At 39.6% G+C, this 25,286-nt stretch overlaps 1 protein-coding gene across 3 annotated transcripts in view; it reads right to left on the bottom strand.

Annotated features, from left to right (window-relative positions):
- Window positions 1–22,228, bottom strand: part of LOC117962471 (kinesin heavy chain-like) — a 44,646-nt gene extending 22,418 nt beyond the window's left edge. For all 3 annotated transcript variants that reach the window (XM_034914235.2, XM_034914237.2, XM_034914236.2), the window contains exons 1-12: window positions 21,676–22,228; window positions 6,260–6,347; window positions 4,784–4,857; window positions 4,172–4,276; window positions 3,860–3,908; window positions 3,673–3,728; window positions 3,283–3,370; window positions 2,941–3,065; window positions 2,335–2,439; window positions 1,738–1,886; window positions 1,073–1,221; window positions 161–333 (exon numbers count right to left, since the gene is read on the bottom strand). In XM_034914235.2, coding sequence (XP_034770126.2) covers window positions 161–333; window positions 1,073–1,221; window positions 1,738–1,886; window positions 2,335–2,439; window positions 2,941–3,065; window positions 3,283–3,370; window positions 3,673–3,728; window positions 3,860–3,908; window positions 4,172–4,276; window positions 4,784–4,857; window positions 6,260–6,347; window positions 21,676–21,804 — 1,290 coding nt within the window. In that variant the 5' untranslated portion in view covers window positions 21,805–22,228. The remainder of the gene's footprint in view (window positions 1–160; window positions 334–1,072; window positions 1,222–1,737; window positions 1,887–2,334; window positions 2,440–2,940; window positions 3,066–3,282; window positions 3,371–3,672; window positions 3,729–3,859; window positions 3,909–4,171; window positions 4,277–4,783; window positions 4,858–6,259; window positions 6,348–21,675) is intronic.
- Window positions 22,229–25,286: the final 3,058 nt, after the last annotated feature.

Raw genomic sequence — 25,286 nt, 5'->3', positions numbered from 1 at the left:
ACATGTAACATTTTAGTAGTATTATTTGCACTTGCTGCAAACGATAATGTATTTAAATATCAATTTTGCATTGTAACCCTGTACTGCCCATGTAGGTCGCCTTGGATAAAGGCATCTGCCAAATAATAAAAATAAAAAGAGGTCTTGTCGCCGTGGTTACCTTGTCGTCGAGCTGCTTGTAAAGTTTACGGATTTCTTCCTCGTATTTCTGGCGCTCCTCCTCGGAGATTCGCACCACGATGGAAGAGGCGTTGTCATTGACAGGGGTCTCGTCGTTCACGTCCACCTTCCCTGGACTGTTGCTCAGCTGCTCCGTCTCCGGAACATTCTCTCCTGAGAAGAAAACCAGGAAACAGAGCTTGAAAACAAAGCTTCTGCCATCCCAACGCTACCAGGTGTTTAATTTGGGTTTGTTATGTGTTACTTTGTTACATTACCAGTTTTATTTTCCTGAGCACAGATAAGACCTCAGTCAATCTGGGGCTACATGGCAGACTCATGAGACACAGTAGTGGTTTTCTTATTGGCCATTGAAAGAAGTGAAACTCGGCTTAGCTTAGCTAGTTACAAGTTTTTGAAGATTATGATCAATGTGAATTAAAGATTACTAAATGACAAGCTTGGTTTCTTCTCACCCAGGCTAAGATGTATTAATAACAGTTAAAGTTGTTATAATAGTGGAGGCTTTGAGTAAATTGTTGATGCTCCTAACATCGATATATATTGTAACTCCTATATTATATATGTAATATAGATATATATATACTCACACACACACACCTCTCCAAAGCACACAGTCTACAAATGAAAATCGCCCATCTGATTTTAAAAGGTACAGACTGATAGAAATTCCAGCCCTTGTTTCTACAGTGTACACTGTCTAATGAACAGGCACCTCATCCAATTGAATTGAAGGGGAAAGGCCACCTGGTTCAGAGACGAGCTTCTTACCATTCAACTGAAGAGCCAGCCCTGTGGTGGAGAGGGAAGTATGGGTCTGATGCTGATGCCAGTAAAGTGAACTCATGAGCCGCTGGGAGGAGACCCGTTACAAGCGTGTCAGCCTACTCACCGTTGCGCCAGCGGTTCAGTTCAGCCTCCAGTTTCTGGATGGTCTCCTTCAGCGTCTTGTTCTTCTCCTTCTCCTTCTCGAACTTCTTCTTCCACTGTTCGGCGGTCAGCTCCAGATTCAAACAGGCTGTGTTCCTGATGGTCTTGGCTCTTAGAGGGGGAGAGGAAGCGGGATTCAGGGTTTTATCAACAGAAAGTGGAACCTGAATTTTGCTTCCCTGGTTCACTATGGACCTTGTTTCTTGGTGCGCCCTGCATGTAGCTTTTCCTTCCCAGAATTCAACTGGAGAATGTACAGACCAACTCCTATGTGTGTATAGGATTGATAGTGCTTCAGAAGAGAGCCGAGTTATGTATAAATCATGAGATCTAATAAGTGTGTCCAGTTGAATTCCTTGAAACGCTGTGTGACTGTGTGTTTGTGGCATCTCATCCTTCCCAGAATTCAACTGGAAATTGGCTTTGTAGAGCGGTCAAGAGTTCACTTCTAAATATATGCCTAATAAAAATCAGTACCCCAAACCTGAACCAAATTTGAGAGAGGGGTGCTAAACTAGACAAAATGAGTACGTTTGACCTCCATTTTCGAGCCCCACACAGTCAAACATTAAAAAGATCTGATTTTGGGCTGAAGCGAGGTCCTCTTTATGAAGTCATTGCATTCACCTCTGTCCAAACATGAGAGTTGACTTGGTCTCAGCCTCGTTGTAGCTGGACGGGGAGCAGCAGATAAACATGGTGGTCCGGCAATTGCCCCCCAAAGAGTCCTGGAGGATTCGGGTCATCTTACTGTCCCGGTAAGGCACGTGGGTTTTCTGAAAAAAGGGACAAATGGGAAACGGTCAGAGATTTTATATAATTTCCATGCATTGAATAATTAATTTCTTATGTGTTTCACATCCTATTACATGCTCTTTCTACTTCGATCACCTTTTATATTTTATATTTATATTTAACCACTTCAATTGAAAAGCTCTATACAAAGTCAGCGCACAGCTATGGCTATATGAACATAGTTTATCACAAAAAAAGTTTACCGGAAGCCATACATTATTTCATGCTAGATTTCGAAATATCACATTTTCCCATTTTTGTCAGTTTTTCGTTATGTGGGAAAACTACAAAGCGGTGTGCAATTCAATATGTTAACGTTATTCAGCAAGTTTCATTCGACTTTATGAAGCAAAATTACTTCATTCTATAGGGTGATGCACAAATTCTTGGTTAAACTAATAATAAATATAATAAATCCAATGAACTCACGGTTCCCTCGGCCAGCGCTGAAATGACATTCCCCAGAGAGGACAGGGACTTGTTGATGTTTTTGGCTTCATCAAGGACTGATCCTTCAGCTCCAGTCTTGCTAACCTGTCACAGGACACCACAAAACAATTGAACCTCCTGGGTATGTTACTATAATCCCCAAGACAGACTTGCTCCCACTGCCAAAGTCATAGTGTGACGATTCCATTATTATGTTTTGAGTGCTGTAACTTTAATACATATAGTATCTGGTGTGAGAGACTAAAGGTAAAGCAAGATTCTAATGCGAGGGAGAGTTCAATGTAAATGGCGGAATGTATAGGAACGATACTCCTTCAGAAGGGGACTGAGTTATGTATAACTCATGAGACACAATAAAAGTCTTAAGATGAATTCCCTGAAGTGTGTGTTTGTGGCCTCTCATCGACCCTGCAGCCGAACCTCCCGCTGATGGATGACCGTCACGTACCCCTCATCGCGACCCCCGAGCGGCGAGTCCTCACAATAGCTAAGAGGTTCACAGTTTTACTCAGACTTTCATCCTCGGCCTGGTCATTTCTACTCGCTGTTCTAAAGCGCTACAGTGTTGCTATTCCTCTTCCTCACCTTCTCACTCCCAGCCAGATCCACAAGGTAGAGCTTCCCGCTCAGTTTCTGCTCCGTCTCTACGTGCTCCTGCTTGATGTTGATCAGGAAGATGCTGTGACTGCGGGAGCTGTGCTCGTTCATGTCTGGGGAGAGCGGGGAGAGGTGGGAGCGAAGGGGAAATCGGAAAATGGGAAAGGTTTAGGGAAGAGAGAGGTGAGGGAGGTGGGGAGAGACAGGAAGGAAGAGAAAGGTATACATCTAAATACTACGTTTAGTAATTTGAGAAGAAGACCGCTTGCAGAAGTTCAGTAGCTTTTTGGCCAAACAGGAAGGAATCTGGCTACAAGGGGCGGGACTCACTTGTGACAGCAACGTGGCGATTGGCTTTGCCCTCGTCAATCACATCCATCACTTCATCTGGGCTTGAGACGAACCGTTCGGTGCAGCCCTGGTGAAACAAGTACAAACACTGACGTCATTCGCTGAAGAACTACAGAGTGGATCCACTTGCTCTTAATAAGTTGAAAATGCCCCTTAATTTCTGCCAGTTTAAGAGGCATGCAAAAATCTAAATAACTTGTAATTTGATGTTATTACAGAAAGGGTGGTTATATCATAATGATCTTACTTTACTACATTAAATAAGGCTTTATCTTTACAGCACAGTGGGACCAGTCTACTTAACTTGATGCCTTCTTTATAGGGTATTTTGGGGCTATTTTACTGTATATTGAGATGAAGAGACCTTACCTTAACATACGGGACTCTGTTCTTGTCCTCATGGACAGCCAGGTTGGTCTTGGTAACTGAAAAGAGACATTAAGACTGCGTGAAGTCCCATATCACTGTTAACAGTGGACTATACACTGTTTCGCATGTGCTAGCAGATCTGAGATTTGTTGTTGGATCCTGGTTTCAGAAGCATAAAGGAACCTACCATCCAGAAGATCCCTTATTTTGTCCATGTAGATTTCGAAGTAAGAGACCTGCAATAATAAAAAAAAGCGAAACAGGATGAAATCATTCACTTTGATTAGATTTACTGTCATCCTACGAAACAAGCCAAGAAATGTTTTCACTGTTACAATGTGTCACTGTAGAATGGGGTTCTGCACGCAGCGTCTTGGAATGTTTGCATGTAAGACACTTAAGAAATACAAACTGTATCTGGCTCTATGAAGCCTCAGTATCTCTGATCTGATTTCAGGATGAGAGGCCACATGGGAGTCAAAGGGAAATCTGTGCCTACCTTAATATGAAACTCAAGGTTCTCGTCCATAGCGAAGATATGGTTAAAGATATCCTGGGCGATTCTGGGAATGATCCCCATCTGCTGACCATCGTGCAGCTTCCCCTGGAACAAGAAGCAAACCTCAACACCTGAGAGCTCTACAGATATCACAATACAGGGGCATTAACTACATTGCAAATCATGACTGTGAAATAAAACAGTCCCGGTTTTTACATACATCACAATACTGGCACATTACAAATCATGTATGAGCAGGGAAGAAAATAAGACTCCCGTTGCATAGCAGTTTGATCCATTCCTGGTGTTACTATGAGTTTAATAAGACCTGAGCTTCTTACTGTAACTATACACTGTGGCTAATCGGAATCATTTTAAAAACTGGAATGGGGGAAACGGCTATGCAACAGGAGTTTCCATCTCTGATGAGAAACAAACCTGTTTTTACATATACCTTAAAAAAAAAAAATTATAATAAGTAATCAAAAATATCAGAAGCTGTTACTGGCTGTGGCAGGGGGTGTATGCTATTGAGATAATTTAGCATTATGAGAATCGCTGCTCTCTTTGTTATTGTGTTGGAGGTGCTTCACTGCAGCAATGAAATCTCACCTCCATGGTGTGGGTTTTTCCGGAGGAAGTCTGTCCATAGGCAAAGATGGTCCCATTGTAGCCCCCAAGAACATCTACAGAACAAGAAAAAAAACAGGAACATGTTACAAGGGACATGTGTGTCCCACAGATAAAATGATGCTAACTTCCTTATTTTTGCAATGAGATGCACAAAACAGGGATTCAAATGTACTGACAGGTTGGATCCGGTCATCCAAATTGTCGGTTTCGAATGTATTTTAAGAAGAAGCCATTTGAACAACCACTCAATTCCTTGTGTACCCGAAGGGGTTGTGTGTCTTATTATTGTAGATGACGGGATCAAAAAATAAATAAAAGGGAGTTATTGAGCTATGAGCTGCCAAAATGACTCAGGAAAGAGAAAATATGAATTTGATTAAATATATGGAGATTGGTAACAAATGTAACTTCTCAGTAACTACATTTTAGTACTTGCTATTAAGTAATGAATTGTATTACTTTGGTAATTGTCCTTTTTTTATCGCATGGGTTGCACGAATAGCAGTGGGTAGGGATGGGGTAATGTGGTTGATAATAAGGGCAATGTGTCCAAATCTAGATGATATAACACTTCTCCAAAATGGATCATACAGAACAACCAAACCACTGCAAAAAGAAAAATACTCGCAGGCACATTTCAGATATGGTTGTGGTGGAGTGTTTTCTTTGAATTATTTTGCATTTCCTAATCATTTTACTAGCCTCAGGAAGTGTTGTCAATAATTTAGGTAGACTGCAGCAGATTTAATATGGAGCGGAGATCAGAAACACAATACTGCTGCCATCCTTAAAGCTCTCTTTAAGTCACCCATATAGTTGAACAGCTGCTACAGTACTGTGTGTGAAAGATAATGAAGTGTAGCACACCAATCATCTAGGTAATGTTCGAATTATTTTCTAAATGAGTCAAATGTGTGTATATATATATATATATATATATATATATATATATATATATATATATATACACACACACACATATGTCTACCTTTAGTGCTGAAATAAACTCCAAAGCATCTTAAAAGCATAAATATTAAACCTTAGTTGGTTTATCAGAATGGGATATAAAAAAATGCATTTACAGTATAGAGCTACTCATGCTATGAAATATTTCATTTGTTGTTAATGCATTTCTCTTGTTCGCTTTGTATCATTTTGGCTCAACTGGGATAGATTTCCCATAAAGTTCGGAATGGGAGCACTAAAAGCCGGATGGTGCTCAAACAACATGGCTCCGGTCTTCTGTGTATTGATCCTGGACATTTCTGTTCAGTTTTGTTGTTTGCAATTATTTACAAGATATTTCACAATTAAACAATATTTACTAAAGCAGAAAAATATAAATGTGTTGAATACTTGAGAATATATGTCATTGAATCCTGATGTTTCTTGAAAAGAATCTAAAGCATGACTGAATAAAGCAGACTGACGCATTTGCATGCCCTCTTCCCTCACCTTTGACGATCTGCTTGGCACAGGTGTTGTAGACTTGTTCCTGAGTGGTGTTAGTTGGGAACACTTTATCAAACACATACGACTTGCCCTGTAAAGAGAACACAGGGTGCAAAGACTGGTTAGGCAGAGGAACCGGAGCTAGAAGAGATTGAGCGAACAGCATACAGACTCAAACTGAGGTTTCTGGTGGTAGGTTTCAACCCCACTGCCAAGTAAAAAAAAAATATATATATATGATGGTAAATGTGCATTTGATTACTGATTGCTATCTGTTGTAGAAAAGTATGATCACATTTGAGCCAATAGTAGAATATTTTAGCTTGTGCTGGCCCTACTCTGTGGATACATTGAGATCTTTCTTTCTTTCTTTCCCAGTCTCCGGTGTGGCCGTCTACGTTTTACCAAAATATCCATCGCGATAAATACAAAAAGAAGACAGAAATTCAAGCAAATGCGTTCTGACAGGCCTACAGTTATCAGCACAGACCACCTGGTTTTTTGCCTGGTGTGGGCAGCTCTTTGTCTGGTGATCACCGTGGCAACAGTGGACAGACCGACGGAGCCCCTATAAAAGTCTCCCATAGTAAAGTGTAATAAAGCACAGTGAAAGCATGGTAAAGCATATGTAAGCATTGTAAAGAATAGCGGGGTAAGGTAAAGCATATTAAACAACATGGCAAACCAGGGTAAACTATGGTAGCATAGTATAACCTTGGAGAAAGCATGGGAAACACTGCACAGATACAGTATCAGGGAGGAACTGCACACATAGGAGAGAATTATATTAAAGACAATCACATCCCAACTCATCCTGCCAGATGACAGGGCTCTCATAAGCTCAGCAGTGGTGACTGGTTGTTATGACGTGTAGAAAATGCAGTGAAACTGTGCAGTGACAAGGGATCAAACGACGCAGTGGAACGGAGGCTTGGGAAAAGGATTTTAAAGCCTCAGGGATTAACCCTTTCATCTAATGGATCCGAGTTAGCTTTCTCAGTCAATAACGTGACACATGGAGACAAGGATAGCAAGACTTGCAATGCACTCGCTTCTCACAGTCTGAGGAAATGTCTAGGTGGAAAAACAATTTTAAAAGGACTAGTGACAACTAGCTAGGTCACTCCTGGCCGCCCTTTCCTTCTGTTGCAGAGGTTATAGGTTATTGCACAGATTCACTCCTGCGGTCTTTCTCCAACCATGTGACCTACAGCAAAGGAACAAGCCTGCTGCACTTTTTCTATTGTGTTACAGTTGCATTTCTATAAAAAATATGAACATTTGGTGGCTGCCAAGAACCATGCCATGTTGAACTGGCAGTCCTGGCATTCACCACCGGGGTAAAATGAAGAACAAAAGTGCCCCACACAGCCATTCTACATTGCTAGTAAATTGATAATATTTGGGGTACCATTGCACCAGTGCTTTAAACAAAATGATAGTTACGAAACTAAAATGCAAAAACAAATAGGAGCTCATTAAAAGGCAGGATAAACACTTTGGCCCTAAATCATATCATAGCTGGGTTATTCCAACAGACATTGCTGAATGACGCTTGATCTGCAAATGTCCTTGGGTTAATATTGAGTCATACTGACCCGACTACAGGGCTTGTTTCAATAAGAAGAACTGCTTCTGCTGGACGACACAACGGAGCACTTAAACCGTGATGCTCTGTGTCTCACATCAAAAGGCACTGCGGAGGTGAAACAGATGGCTAGGGCTAAAAGGATTTGTGTACCATAGCTCACAGATGTACATTCTGACCCCCTCATTAGAATCTCAGTCCTATCTATCACGGCACATGTCAAGCTCTGAGAATCCAAGAGCACATTGCAAGATTAAAAAAACGAATTGTCACACAGAAGAACTGAACTGTTGCTGCAAATAGTATTTATAGTCAAAGCAACACATACCTGGACACAGAGATGCCATGCAAAACCAAAATGAGAGACTGCATTTTCACAAAGACAGCTTTTCCCAGATATAACCAGATTGCCTATTTGCACAATTACACAGTAATGCAATCTGGAAGATTGACAGTGTTATTGGGTGTCTCTGCAAATATATGTGGAAATATCCAGCAAGCATCAATTAACTTAAGCACATAGCAACCGCCTAGCAACCGCCTCTTACTCTGTGCCGAGAAACAGTACTGTTTTTAATTGAGGGTTTGTTTGAATCTTTCTGCACTATCATTACATTTAATCAGCAAACTCCTACTTGATATACAGGTGAATTAAGAACACCTGCCATGCACAGCTCACACTTTTGCATTAACAGAATATTAATTTTGGTGACAGCTTTAATAGCAATCAACCATCTGCTTTCCGCAATGACTGACATGCTTTGCAGCCAGTAAGATGCTTTGCCCCTGAAAGCACATTCGAGATAAAATGACCCAGGAAGTGCAAGAATAATGAACTTCCTGGAAGACAAGGCAAGCAAACTGAGAACTTCCTTTAACTTAATATAGTACCAGATGTCATTTTTAAAATGACTTTCAAATCAGCACATTTGAGACCTTGATAGAGCATTTTTTTAAAATTTGCTGTTAACCACAATCACTTTAACTTTGATGCATCACCTAGCATTGCTAAGGATACAGCATCTGGATCCATTATTTTAATGACGGTAGCTTTATATTAAAGTAATCAGGGGCTTGGAAACAGAAAGCATAAATAAAAGAACAACAAACCAAAAAAAAGCCTGCAGACACTAGGAGACTATTTTGCTATTTAAATTTGGAGAAAATAATCTTCAGTGGCAATGCCGTTACTGTCAATCCAATGGTTATGCACTAAAGTGGCAACAGGAAGCTCCAATGGTAGAATGGTGCTACAGTGTACAGTATATAAGTTTCAAAAGTTGGCATTAAAAATACAACGCTGCTAAATACAAACTGTTTAATCTTAAACTTACCCCTTAAAATAAAGTGACCTCTTAGCAGCCCCAGTAAGAGCACAGATCAGACTTGCTGTACTGCACTGTGCAATATTTATTCCAAACCCACTGTGTTGCTGGTAATGCTAACCTCTTTAGAGGTCAGATCTACAGGTAAGATTAATGGCGATATTGCATTAGTTGCGACCCTGTTACAGCCTGGGTAGTCACTCCTTTAACTGAGCATGCAGGGGGAAGATGCTGCAGTCTGGTCCAGCCTCTCTGGTCTCCTGCCTATCTCAGATTCACGTCTGCTGGAAGCAGTCCCAGTCTTGTGCTGCAGTGGAAAGGCAATCATCACATAACTCTGCAGGGACCGAGATCCTCTCTGGCTATACCTCCACAATACCATACTGATCCGAAAACAGAGGCTGGATGACGCAGGGGGCTAATGATAAAGTGGGATACAGTGGAGTTATATTTTACATCATCCATACGTCTGGAATACCACTATTGTGATTAAATGTGGTATTAGCATTATTTAGAATAAGTTGTTGAGTGTCTCAGATGGTGCGGAAATATGGAGGCGTCTCTCTGTCTGTATATCCATCCCCCTGTATGTCATACATTTTTACATGTATCTTGAGATACTGTAAACCAGTCATTTTAATAGACTTTACTGTCACACTAATATCTCATGTGCTTGCCTAGGTCTTAGACAGCAGTTATCCAATAAGAAATGTAATATTGAACAAATGTAAAATTATTTTCTGTATCCTCTCAATAGGTAGTGCTACTGTCCTAAGCAAGCCTCATTACCATTGGATAAGCAGTTCTCTTATGTACCTCCACTAGATCTGCATAAATCAGGGACATGCACCCCCCGAAAGGGGGCACATTAACTTCAGCCTCGGGCATCAGAAAGTTGACTTAAATCCTGTCTTGCTATAGTGTTCTTGTTAATTCAGCTGGGAGCTGTCCAGGTGCTGAAATCTGTTCCAGACTTGCTTTCAATCCAACAGCAATCTGCAGTCGCAGCAATTAGACAGCAAGAGTGGATTCTCAGTGCCAAAGAACGTACTGAAATAATCTTAACAAACTGCACCTGAAGATCACAAGATAGACGTACTATAGCTAGCAACTCATCCTGTCTCCCAGGATATCCACACTAAAATCTTCATTTCCAACACTAAAAAGCACCAGCAAAAATAGCAGCAAGGAAACTTGGTTAGGGCTTCATTATTTGATGAGAATCTGGTGAGGCATCTGTCTGTCTTTATATATGTTTCACTTACATGATTACTCTTATAAAAGTTTACCCTGTAAATGTGCACAGTAATCTTGCTATGGGTATACTGTGAATTGACCTTACTTTACCAGGATTTGCCATGTCTTTCAAACCCCTTTATACCTCTCTGGGCTTTACAATGCTTGCCTATGTTATACTATTCCTTATCAGACTCTGCAATGCATTTACTATAGTACACTTTTAAAAAGGTATATCTAAAACTTATCCAATTGCGATCAATCTTGGTTACCAGAGATTACCACAATCTGGGGATGTATGAATCTGTCTGTCTCTCTATCTGTCTGCCTGTCACCATTATATTTTTACATGTAGGCCATGATGATTATGAACAGCCAATGGATGTTGCAGTGATAGTATGTTTTTAACTTACTTCATTCTTCAGTAATATTTTTAGCTAAGGTCATTTTGACCATAATATGCCGAATCAGCACACTGAGACTAAGAAGCCCAGCGCACGCACTTGTGCGGCCATTTCCATGGCAACACCCCCTGGGAAGATTCTAGCAACTCCAGCTGCCATGGAAATGCAGATTGAAAACAACAGGAGGGCCTGACCCAGAGGGAAAAAAAATACATTGTGGGTGATTACCACACAACCTGGAGCACAGAGACCTTCACTAACTCCAACACGGACCACAGCAAAGGCTTTTCTTAGTGCTAGAGCTGGCACCAAATATGCATGTGGTTACAGCTGTTAAAATGCTAGCTTCATCTAGGTGGCGCTATAGGTTAAAGCACTCGCCCGTCACTTCTGGGGGTTTGTGGGTTTGTCTTAATATTTTTGAGTGGCAAATAATTCAGACCAAATAAAGGTGTAGACTTAGTTAGGGTTATCATATGACTCTGTATAGACTAGGACAGTCTGGGACAGTTCAGGCTTTTCAACTCACATTGCAATGCATTCTGGTATCTTTTATTTGTTTCAGGTACTTTTCAGAACAAGAATAGACTTCCTGAAAGCAAGACAAGCAAACTGAGAAATTTCTTTAACACGGTATAGTATCCATGTTTCATAGCTATCGTGAGCGTTTCTCACAAAACTGCACATCTGAGATCAACATACTACAATTGTGTTCGATATAACCACTTTAAAATTTCAGACAGAGATAAAGATGTATTATTAAGAGAGTGGGGGAGTCATTAATGTCTCATTTTGTGTTGCAGTAATAGATTCCTATTGAAGACTAGCAGATTGATTGTGCTCACAGCTGCATTGCTGAAAGCTGGCTTCTCAAATGGCTGAGTCTTATTCGCAATAAAAAAACCATAGTCTCTTTTTCACTCTTTCTCTAGCTTTCATTCTTTCTCAGGTGTCCTTTGCGCTGAATGCGAGTGTCTGTGTGGGTTTCTGATGATTGTGACCAAACAATGCGCTTTTTAACCAAGACCTGATCAACAAAGCTCATGACGGTGCTACTGGATTGGCATTATGATATGAACAGTGCACACCTGCTGTACTGTGCTGATGGCACCCTTATAAAATGTTCACCATAGTAAAAGCACATCAAAGTGTAATAAAGCACAGTGAAAGCATGGTGAAGCATAGGTAAGCATTGCAAAAAACATGGCAAACCTGGGTAAACTATGGTAAATGCATAATATAAGCATGACAAAACTGAAAAAATACGGTGCAAAAATACCTTGGTAAACTTTTATAAGGCTAGGGACACCATTGCCAATTGTGACAGCACTGATTTGAGTGTTTCAATTTCTTTTCTGTGCTCACCATAAAAAAATACATTGAGATTTCAACAGGACAAGGATCTATAAGACTTCAAGTGACAACAGCAATTAAATACTTCATATGGAAGTTATTTCACCTCTAAGGGCGCTACCATTAAAGCTTGTCTATTTACACATACGGCTTTCCATGTGTATCTAATGCTATGTAGACCCCATTCATTTTAGGAAACATTTGTCCTTGAATACATTCCAAGCAGTGTCTGTTTGAATGTTTGTCTCAGTGCATGTAGGCAGTCTTTATCTGCAAGTCTGTAGACCACAGATGGAGCCGTTGAAATTGTATAGAAAAAGAAAACATTACATAATGGCCTCTCCTCCAAGTAAGAAATGCTCAGTGGAGGATACCAGGTTGATTAGCAGCCAGACACATTTTCTGATCTGTGAAGATTCAACTAGTGGGCTAAAATGAGATGAAGCAGTTTTCGTTTTCAAGCTCTGTCTTTCACTACTGGAAGCTAGACAGAGAATACAAGATAAAGACTAATCGCAAACAGAGCATTGAACTCCAATAACTAATCACAGTTAATGTTAATGCTAATGTACCAAAGACAGGAGGAGACAATAATGCCTGCACTGACAATCGCTGAAATTAAAAATGAAAAGCAGTTAAGTACACTTAAGAGAATCGAAGCCTCTATTTTCACATGCAGTTTACCAACACTCCTGTATTTAGAAGCATCACATTAATGATGCATTCCTACATACAATATAACAGTTGAGTGTTTCAAAAGCCATTTGGAAGAATATTCATTGCAGAAGCTAACTGCCATTGAGTGGTACTTGGTTGTAAACATGAGGGAAGGACACCTTTGTGTTTTGAAATTCAACGCGGTCACGAATGGATTTATTGATTACCTGCAGATCAATACTTCTTAAAGGCAATTCCGAGTGAGTTTCTGCACACCCCTAATGAGGACCCTTAAAGTTTTGTGAATACGGCCTCAAATTAAAACTGCCAAATAGTTTCCCTTGAATTGCCTGCCTAGCCCCCTTTGTGTGTCAATATTAAGCACTACAGTTTGTTTAGAAATTCCCCAGTAGCATAAACAGCAAAGGCACAATTTTAAATAACACAGTTTTCCCTTCGACAGAATGATATCAATTCTAATAGACTCTGACACCTCCCCAGATACACCAGCTTTGTTTCCCATCCCAGCACGTGTTGCACACAGAATACATAAAGACTTTTGTATGCAGATTGCTACTGCAGAGCCCAGGCACTCCAATGCTGCAGGCTTCAATAACCGCAAGAATAGAAATGTATAATACAGCAAAGCACAGCGTTGGCGAGCCACTCAAAGCTTCCAGTTAGAGAGACGCTGGGGTGAGCTGTCTGTCTTTAAACAAATTTGGACAGAAGCCCTTCTTTAGCTTTCTTTCTACACAGCTGAAGAAGGGCGTTTGTCTAAAACGTTGTGAAATAAATTATTTTTTAATCATTTCAACCTTTTGTGTACATCCAAAAAAACCTTTCATTTCTGTACACTGCAGTTACACCTCTCTCTCTCTCTCTCTCTCTCTCTCTCTCTCTCTCTCTCTATATATATATATATATATATATATATATATATATATATATGTGATTTGCTGGCAATATACTGCTGTGCACTAGATGGCGCTGGTGCTTACTAATTTAAAGACAGTTTGGTTGATCTAGCCTATATTACATATATCTGTGGCAGGCAACTAGAGGAGTGCCAACCATCCTTTACAATCAATTTTCTTACCTTATATTAGCTTTATTAACATTATCACTGGTCCTACTTTTATTGTGAAGACAATCCTAGTTTAGTGGAGAGAGATTGAACTACAATACCTGATAAGGTAACAGCAATAAATATTCCATCAATCTGCACACTGAAGGAAAAAGTACAGGAACCAAAATATCTTCAACAGCACAAAAAAAGAGGGACCCGTTTTAACATTGCTAGTACTAATACAAGGTTAAAATCGGTTTTAAATCTTTGCTCAGCTCTCCACAAATACAGCTCTGGCCAAAAGTCTTGCATCACCTAGAATTTTAGGATTGAAAAAAATACTATAAACTTAAGTTAGATCTTTTATTTAACATGTAATCAAAGAAACTACAAAATGAAAATTGAAATGTTTGTCATTTAAGTATATGGAAAACTACAAAGCGGTGTGTAATTCAATATGTTAACGTAACATTATTCAGCAGGTTTCATTCGACTTTATGAAGCAAAACGTGTTAATTCTATAGGGTGATGCCAAACATTTGGTAGCTGTATATGTATGGTAGGTAACTAGAACTAAAGAGAATCTCCATACTAAAGTGCGTATGTGTACTCACCATAACATACACGTACTTTAGTAAAAGCTCTGTATAAAAAGGAATGTGTACTTAATGTATTGCTGTTTCACTACTTTGAGATCCACCAGCTCCTAGGAACCGGGTTAGAAGTGATGGGCAAGGGGTTCTTAAAATCCCTAACGAGTACAGAAACATTGTATTGCCACTGCCTGCATCGCCTGTTTTTAACTGAAGATTGCTTTAGGCATTCCAGCCTCTTCTCCTCATGAGGCTGCTGCGTGTTTGACCTCATCGATTCCCGACCTCGTTTGAGTTATCTAATGAAGACTGCGTCAGGGTGTTATGGGAATTGCTACTGTCAGGATCCCAGGGGAGGTGAGTCTCGCTTGCCTGCCTTCCAAGTCTCTCAGAAAATTCCACAGTATTGAGACAAAACTGAGAAACAAACAGTGTGGCAGCGCTGGACCAGAGAGGGGAGATATACATCATCCCTTCCTCTCTGACTGAGAAATGCTCAGTTGAATCTGATATATGTCTCAACTGTTTCCCCTAAAGCCACTATTGCATCAACCACAGGAAAAACATATTTCGAACAAGAACAAAAAATGAGGTGTGCTTCTGAAAAAAAAAAGATAAACACTAAATTATAAAATATTACCTGCTTTAAATCTTGAGTGCATGGTCCATGATATACTGAAATATACTGTGTCTTGGAGCTTTTCATCTTAAATTATAGTTTACTGTGGTTTGACATGTTCTTTGTAATATGCTTAGAGTAACACGCTGCTGTTTGTGCTCTATATTTTAAAACTGCTGGGAATTTTATAAACCTTTTATAAAACTGAACTGCTCCCTCACCCCCTAAGAGAAAGGGTGCTCCCTCCAGTCCAGGGCAGGCTTGAGGCATGGAGACTGAACTGCTCCCTCACCCCCTAAGAGAAAGGGTGCTCCCTCCAGTCCAGGGCAGGGTTGACACAACTATTCAATCAATTCCTATAATAAGAACACACCCTTTCTGATTACCTTATCCCTTCTAATTGCAGATTATAGCTGTTTTGTCCTATGACCCTGCCTCGTCTCTCCAACGTGAAAAGTAGCAGGATGCTACGATCAAGCTCTACTATCCATTGCAATACCCCAAACAGGATCACATTTTGAGGCATGGATTAAATTACATTTTAGGCTTGATAAAGATTGCCTCTCTGGCATTGAAGCCGAAAGGATATCTATTACACATGGTCTGAGTCGACAATAAAGGGCTTTCTCAGTGTTATTAGCTTTAATATGAAGAATGGATTTCTGATCACATCTGCTGGCATTTTAAAGCATCACAGAGCGCTGGGGTATTTGCAGTACTCCCCAAGGTTTGAATACCCATTTTTAACCTCTTATTAGTGCTAGCAATGGTATAACAGGTCCTTATTTTGTTTTGTTGAAGATATTTTGGTTCCTGTATTTAATCCTTCAGTTTGCAGGTTTTTCATAGATGGAATATTTATCGCTGTTACCTTATCAAGTACTGTGGTTCAAACTCTCTCTGCTAAACTAGGTAAAGATTTTCCTCAGAATAAAAGGGGGACCAGATATAATGTTAATAAAGCTAATAAAAGATAAGGAAATTGATTGTAAAGCATGGTTAGGACTCCATTAGTTGCCTGCCACAGATACATCAGCTAGATCAAACAAAGTGGCTTTATATTAATAAGCAGCAGCGCCATCTAGAGCACAGCAGTGTATTGCCAGCAAAGCAAAATGCAGCAATTACTTTTAAACAGAGGACTTCATATCACGAGTCAGTGATATCTTGGATACAACAGGCTCCTTCAGTTATATTAATTCCTATGTTTCCACTTAGAAGGCGTTTCTCTTCTTCTGCACTCAATGTGCTCTGTAGTTACTTCTGAATTAAATACTCAGTTCACTTGCAATGACAATACCAATAACAAAGCATTCATTCAAATTCAGATTGTATAGGGCTTTATCATAGACCTCATAAACAGACACCAAATAACCCTATTTGAGTGTAAAACGTAATTGTGGGACATTTGCAAGACCCAGGCAATATCCATCCGTTAGTGTCATCGGAGTATCATGAGAATCAACTATTAAGTCATTTCATATACATGCAAATAAGGACTGTTACATAACTACTAAGCAACATATCCTAAAGGACATCCACTGCCCTAATTAAACAAATTGGTGTTAATAATTTGTGGTGTGTCTTAATTCTGCTGTTCAGTTGTACGCTAGAATGTTTACTGCATCCTTCTGTAGAATTCCAGACAGTTTCTTTAATCAGAAACCAGGCAGTGTTGGCTATCCAGTTTGTTTACATCAAGGCTAAAAAATAAACTCATAAGAATCGCTCAGAAGGGTTACAAACATTATAAAAAAGAGTAACAATGTAATTCGAAGCTAAAAGAAGTTAATACATATTTTTAGCTTGAAATTAGTGGGGCAACGATTCTGGGGAAAACATATTTCCCAAGTTAATATTTTTAAACCGGTATGGTTTACTGCACCTTTAAATGAGGCTGATCTGCTCCCTGCTTTATAGTTCATTCCAAGCTAGGGCAGATAGCTCATCTGTGATAAACCTTTTTGTATTGATCGTGCAAACATATGCTTGCCACTACAGCTAGACTAAAGCTGAACAGCACACACCAGCATAAAAAGCTCAGATTGTCATATGATTTGAATGGGACGAGGAAGGCTGCGAGTCCCAGCATTTAGGATTCTCCAAGCAAGCTCAAAACCATGTCTATAGGGAGATGTACCCATCAATTACAGTGACATTTGCAGCTACTTACTATTTGAATTGCATTATTGTTCTGAAGTAAGAGTAAGATTTAAAAGATAATGGAATTACAAGAAGGCTGTCTTATTTAATTATGCTGGGACTTCAAAGACTGAAATTATGCAACTGTAGTACCATGTTTTTTAAAATAATAATACACGTTTACAATAGCATGTGTTTCTTTCAAAACTCCACATCTGAGCCCTATGTAACCAATGGAAATGCATAACAGGTACGATTCATGGAATGACTTTGTTAGTTACAATCTCTGTAATGCAAACCACATGCAGTGTTTTCTAATGGGCAGGGTGAGCTGGTGGTCCTGTTACTTCAAATGAAGAAACGTCATTTCTTTCTGCCCCAAGCGAACAGCAGCCGTTATTCAGCAAGTCCCACTACGTTTGAGGCTCAGTGTGAAAGTGCAGATCTCAGCATGACTGTAAATCCTTTTATTGTTCTATAGTTTATTGAAACTGTGTGTGCCTGTGTCTATGTGTGTGTGTGGTTTTGTGTGTCTGTAGGTGTGTGTCTGTGTATTTGTGTGTCTGTGTGTGTATGTAGGTGTGTTTTGGGTGTCTCTGTGTGTGTCTGGGGTCTGTGTGTTTGTGTCAGTTGTCTGCGTGTGTTTGTGTGTCTGTGTTTCTGTCTGCGTGTACTTGTGTCTGTGGTCTGTGTGTCTGTGTTTGTGTCTGTGTGTGTCTGTGCTTGTTTCTGTGGTCTGTGTGTGTCTGTGCTTGTTTCTGTGGTTTGTGTGCGACTGTGTGAGTCTGTGTGTGTGTCTGTGTGTGTGTGTTTGTGTGTGTGTGTCTGTGCTTGTTTCTGTGGTTTGTGTGTGTCTGTGTGTGTGTGTTTGTGTGTGTGTGTGTCTGTCTGTGTGTGTGTGTTTGTGTGTGTGTGTTGTGTGTGTCTGTGTGTGTGTGTGTGTTTGTGTCTGTGTGTGTGTGTCTGTGTGTGTTTGTGTCTGTGTGTGTGTGTTTGTGTCTGTGTGTGTGTCTGTGTGTGTGTGTGTGTGTTTGTGTTTGTGTTTGTGTGTGTGTGTGTGTGTTTGTGTCTGTGTGTGTGTCTGTGTGTGTTTGTGTTTGTGTCTGTGTGTGTGTGTGTGTGTTTGTGTCTGTGTGTGTGTCTGTGTGTGTGTGTGTGTGTGTGTCTGTGTGTGTGTCTGTGTGTGTCTGTGTTGGGGTTTGTACATGTACAGCGCATCATGGAGCATGCCTAGTATCACAGTGAGACAATACTCAAGGGGACTCCAGGGTGGGGGGTGGGGTGGGGAGGAGCAACTTTCAAGCAAAGTCACCCTGAGATACATAGTACAGTGAAGCAGAGAGAGTGTCTGCCTCTTTTAAAGGGACAGCTCACAGCAGGACTGCAGCTGGGGGGCTTAACACACAATGCCAGCGAGGCCAAAGTCTTTGAGGTGACTTTACATGCTGTCAATACTAAGAACAAATCAGGACAGCAAAAATCTGGCCTTAAAGCAAGCAAAGAATATCATAGCAGCCCACTGTGTCAGAATGACAGATCATTTTCCATAACTGTGGATGATTAAACACGCTGCGTTTCATATTTCTAGAAGGTAATTGCTCCTTGTCCGGACACTGGCAAGGCAACTACGTTTACTGTAACCTTATGAAAATAATTATTGTTGAGCATGACAACCATTTCTTCTTCATAAGAATTTTAATTTGACCTGAACGCACACATTCTTAAGAGCTGGTAGCTTCAAATGATATTTTAGGAGATTCCCCCACCCCCCTTCACCTTTTTATTATGTTTACAATAGTCTGTGTTAAGGCGCTTAGATTATGATTTCAGGAGCTGCTCTCTTCAGTTCTAGTTGTCTGTCATAGATGTTATGAAGGCCAGATCATCCCAAGTCTCTTTACAGAAGTAACAGCCGTGCCATCTAGTGACCTGCCACTGTGGATCAAGTTTCTCTTAGTTTCTTTCAGGCAATACGCTGCTGTGCACTAGATGGCGCTGCTGCTTACTAATCTAATCACATGCTAGTCATCTAGCCTTCGTTACACACGTCTATAACAGGCAAGCAGATCTGATGGGCAGCTGAACTCACTTATCAAAAAAATAGGAAAAAAAACACAATATTTGAGTAATTGCAATAAGAACCACATAGAGATTGCAAACAACATATAAAGGTTAAGGGAACAGTAATAATAATAATAATAATAATAATAATAATAATAATAATAATAATAATAATAAAATGTAGTATTTGAATTAACAGCATCAGCATTTGTATTTCTCACATCTCATAACCCTATACAACGTACTGAGGACTGGAGCTGCTAAAAGACAATTCTCACATTAAAAATAAATGCAAAATTGGAAAAATGCCTTCGTAAGGAGCAAAATAACCGGAGTGGGCTTAGATAGGACTGCATGTTGAAAAAATACGACAAGTTCATTCCTGCAAATGCAGGATGCGCAATGCTAGCTCATAAAGGGGAAACAACTTCCATAATAAATATTTCATTTCTATCAGTTGCAGGCAAAACTCCCATCTTACACACCCCTGCCCTTTGTATTTACAGAGCAGGTTTTGTTTTGTTTTAATTTGCAAGCTCATTTAGTCTATTCAAAGCATCCTCTTATGCTCTATTGTACGGCAGCATTTTAATATTAGGGTTCATAACTCTCCGAGCAATAGCACTTTAAATATACAGGTCACACTACAGCACTGGTCTGTGATCCCTTGGGGTCGGGATGACAAACTGCATCCGATGTTACCCTCCCCCCATCCCCTCCCCCAATGCCCTGAGAGAGATTTAAAGGGACAGCGTACCTAATTAAGACCTGCCTTATTATTGCACAGTATTTTTGTAGTGTTCCCCCCATGCTTTTCCCCATGGTTATACTATGCAATTACCAGTCTATCCTGGTTTGCCATGTTTATTAATATGCTTTACAATACTTTGCTGGTCTTTACAATGCTCACCTATGCGTTACCCTGCTTTCACTGTGCTTTATTACACTTTGCTATGATTTTATTGTGAGTATTTTATTGTGAGGGTAACTATAGGTATATATATATATATATATATATATATATATATATATATATATATATATATATATATATATATAGTCAAAACACGGGGAATGGAATGACGTAATCGAAACGCTCTTCCTTGACCTTTCCTTACAGAAGCGCATTAAGCAAACTGGGTTTTGTAATAAATCAATGAGCGATGGGGACAGAATGCAGCAGCGCCCACCTGGGTCCCTGAGTGCTGGGGAGGAACAATCGGATAATTTGAATCCGCACCGCACCGGCTCCAGCACCGCAGTGCACATCCCAGCATACTGCGGGGAGTTATGTAGCACACAATAAAACGTGCCTGGACGGCTGACAAACTTGTACTTGATTTTATTTTATTTTTTTCTGCAGCAAAATGAAGGGAACAACGTTTTTAAATAAGCGCGTTAAATGAATTTGCAAAAAAATTGCGTCCCATTTAAATACTGCATATAATGTACATATTATACTGGACTCTAAAACGCCGATCGTTTTCAATATTTTCAATATTTTTTTTTTTCTGCATAACTCAAATAATGATTGACACATTGTACACAAACATTATGTGAAATTGCATATAACACAGACATTATATTCACCTGACGTGTGTGGGGCTCAAAATCTATATAATAAACCATTTTGTAAAGGTGTTGACATTGGGTGTGCACTGATTAAAATATACCATTACACGGCATTCCGGTCATAACATTGATCCAGTATTCACCTATTTTTTTATGAATACATAAAAAACACCATCTGGCATATACATTCTGCTTCTGTAGCTTATGGATCTTATAGCAAGGGCACTCTAGGGCAGGTGTAATAGAGGTAAACTTTACTACACAGTCCAACGACGAATTGGTTAAATCACTGCAGGTACGCTATACCAAACGGTTTACATCTTTATTATAAAACCTGAAACAAAATGAACTGCAAATATACAGATTAAAAAAACAAAAACGTGTTTATTAGTATGGTTGAAACAGACAAATGTGTATTATTGGAGGTAAAACAACGATGTTGTTGTTATTTTGCTATGGTATGTTTTTATAATGTATGTATTCTAGAAGAACTGCAAACACATACAAACGATCGATACATTTAGGGTATAGGCCTATTGAAAGAAATGCATTATTACACAGTATGTGTGTTTTGACAAGAACAAATAATTAAATATTATACATGTTCTGACCTGCCGGTTAGGTTATTGATGTATAACGTTTAAACCCTTTTTCCAAAATATATACATTTGGCCTCTATACCAAATTCTAGCTTTCTAGTCTGCATCCTGTGTATGCGTGCCTGGCGAGAATGTTTTAGCTACAAAACATGAAGGCTCCACTCCTGCGTAATGTAATACGGGGAAAATGAACGTACTTACCGCAATCACAACGGTATCGTCTCCTTTAAATTTCGGGATGTATTTGTCTCCTCGTACAATTTCGGATTGATTCAGAGGTCGAAAACGGCAAAGAACTTTGATGTTACATTCGGTAGTTGCTTCGGCCATGATTCAGAATTATTATTATTATTATTTTTTACTGTATTTGTATTTATAAATGAACGAATTAATTAATTTAAGGTAAATCACAACCGCGCTTGCAAAAATCTTCTTTGCGAATTGCAGTAAGAGGATCACAATATAATTACTGCATTTTCGAAACTGTTAAATAAAACGGCGTAATCCAAAAATAATAACTCAAAAACTCGCTATTTTTTTTATCAAATATTGTATAACGGGAGGGAAGAATCCTTCTGTGTGTGGTTGAGAAAACCCTGGTCTTCGTGAAGCTGCAGGAATAATTCTTCTGGGTTTGCTAAAAAAAAATCTGTTTTTGCAGAATTGATTTGACGATGAATCGCATTGATGTCCCGTTCAAATGCATCAGGCTTCGCGCAGCACTATAACGGTACCCTCTCTCTCTGCAGCTCTCTCTTTCCACAACGCTTTATCATGCAAAGGGCGTGGCCGGCAAGTGAATACAGATGCCTTAAAGGGCCTCAATATTTTGTTTTGTACGCGTTCCAAATTGCTATTCGCACGGTGGCTGGACAAAGGTGTGTATTTAGGACAGGTGTGCGAAGTTTATTTCAAAGATGTTTATTGTACTGCAAGTAACTGAAAAGTGAGGCTAATATTTATTTGTTTCGGTCATTTCTGCAATACTTTTGTGGTCAAAATGTATTATTATTTTCAGTATAAGCATTTATAAATTATTTTCCATCAGTACGTTTTGAAGACTCTGGGTGGGTGGTGCTTAAACATTGGACAATGTAAACTAACTGGACTGCCAACAACACCCTTCAAACAATAGAGTGCAGGGGAGATTTAACCATAGAAGAATGTAAAGACTACAGCTGTTTAGACATACTTCTGACGTCACGGATTCCTTCCAGCAAGCCGGGACACACAGCGAGCACCAGTAAAACGAGCATTGATCGAAGTTATACAATCGTAGTGTCTGGACCCAGGGGAAGGAGACGAGGACGGGGATCGTTAGCTTTTAGGCTACCACATGATTACTGCTGAACGAAGTGTAATCGTATTGTAATTTGAACATCATTGCGCAAGCGAGACAAGGCACCGATATGTGTGTTCCAGGACGAATCTAGCGGATCCTATCAAATCGAGGGAGACTGTTGTCTCCAATTACAATTTCTGCACCCTGTATCTGTGATATAAGACAGGAGTTTTCTTTAAAGTTTGAATAAAACAATGGCTGTTTGTTCTGCGTCTTAATCTGACTTCTGCCTAATCATACATCCCACTAATGTCAGTGGAATTCATATATGTAGGCTGTATCTGCTACCGTATCGGGACCATTGTGCATTCCTGTAGCGCTCAAAGAAGTTTCTATTGTCTGGGTTGCAGGGCGCCTTGGTTAGGGAGTGGTCATAAATTAGGGAGGGGGGAAGGGGGGGTTAATAAACCTTCTATGATTACAGGAGTGACCCCCTGCCATGTCTGACACCCCCTTACTGAAATATTGTTTCTTAAAATATATTCTGAAGCACGTTTATTGCTGCTATAGATTTCAAAATATTCAACATTCAAGTATATTGATATTCATACCTGCCTTTCTCAAGCCGTGTAAGATGTAAAATGGTTGCTACTCATAAAATCAATCGGCATATCTAAAATGGACACAAATGAAAATGCAAAAGAAAAAAAAAATGCCATGTATTAAATCTTGAATGGAATTGGTATTTTTTTCAAGTCTGAGGAATAGACCTTTAAAAAGCAGAGTTGGGTCACTGGCTCATAAATTATTAAATAAAGTTAATATTCCATAATGGCTTATGGTGTAATGGAGGTCATGAATATTGCATCTCATTATATTTTCCATGATTATTTTTTTTTTATATATAAATATTTGCTGTAGACACACTGAACAAATCTGCAACACAGGCCGTAACAGGCGTAGTAAATGCAGTAAATTCACAGAAAAAAATATATAAAAACTGGCAAATGTAGAGAATATTTATAACAGTGTTTTATCAACTAAACGGCAGCTATATTAGGAAGCTAATATTGCCCCCACGCTGCTAAGACAGACCGCACGATGAGAAAATCAAAAGAACTCATTGACGCAAGCAGTGACGTAAGCATTTACAGGTGTGCAAACTCCCTGCAAGATTTGTATAACCCGGGACCGCGCGGGTTTGGTGTGACGAGTTTGCCACGTGTTTTAAACGTTAATGTTTATACTAGTTTACTGCAGCGGTTTTAGTATTTTTTAAATACACATCTCGATATTGGAATAAAGACCGATACAGGATGCAACGCTCACATTTGTATACTTCTTTCGGTCAATACTAGTGATATACAGTGACGCGAACTGGTCTTCGTTGCTTTCAAATCGAATGTTATGGCGAGACACCGACATTTTAATCAGAACAAAAAAAACTCCAGACTAAAAGCAATGAAAGCTCGCTGGAAATGCGTAGGGATTAGCCGGTATTCATTTTAACCACGAGTGCAACAGGAGGCGGGAGGATGTGTGTTGCACGATGCATGACGCGTCATGCTTTATGACGTAATCCATCGCTTGCAGTTTACAGTTCTCAACCAATTAAAGACTACATCGAGGCCTCTATTAAATAAAGCCTATATGTAGCACAACAAACAAATATGCACATTTAAAACATCATAACACCTTTATTGTTTTCCCTGGCGCCAAAACGGGGTAATGTTGCCAGTTTTTTTCAGTGACACCGCTGAAATTGCAACATTTTAAGATCATGCATCTATTACAATTGATTGATAATAGTAATAGATGTCCAGCTTGAGGTTAGGCGAGTTCACCTCAGCGTGCAACAGCAGTGCCGCATTGAATTATACTGTACACTGACCGTTCCAATGAAAGTATTGCTTTCACTGGAGAACAGACACAGCCTACACGTATTAACCAGAGTGAGAGAGATGATCACATTCAAAACAGTACGGCTGGACCTTCAGGTTAGTCCCAGGGGATCAGAGGACGGGAAATGTATATTGTATTGAAATTGGACAGCACAGTCAGTTCCGCACAGCTACTGTCGACTCTCGTATTGCATGTATAGATCCAGAGCAGGGTTGAACTCTGCACCGATGGGGCCTATTGCGTCATCTCCTTAGAGATTCGTGAAAATACATGCCTATAATTAAACTGAAGCAGGAGAACACGTATATCCCTTATACAAGTTTACTTGTGTTCCTATTTTTTTGGTCCGATCTTTGTTTTTGTATTGCATATATAAGACCAATTTATGTTAAACAGAAAAGATAATATACCGCATTTTCTTGTATTGTATTTTGCGTTGAAACGTAATCTATTATGTATTAATCACACACGTTTCATAGGGGCTACATTATGGGGTTTTGACTTTCATTAATACCCGTGCATTACATTGAATACAAGTTATTAAAATTAATTTAAAAAAAAAAGAAAAAGAAAAACAGACATTTGCTCCAGCTGTGAAAGCTCTGTTAATAAAACTACAACCCCCACA

This window comes from Acipenser ruthenus, chromosome 45 (assembly GCF_902713425.1).
Source record: "Acipenser ruthenus chromosome 45, fAciRut3.2 maternal haplotype, whole genome shotgun sequence".
In the NCBI taxonomy this organism is placed as follows: Eukaryota; Metazoa; Chordata; class Actinopteri; order Acipenseriformes; family Acipenseridae; genus Acipenser; species Acipenser ruthenus.
This window is presented reverse-complemented; position numbering and strand designations above follow the sequence as displayed.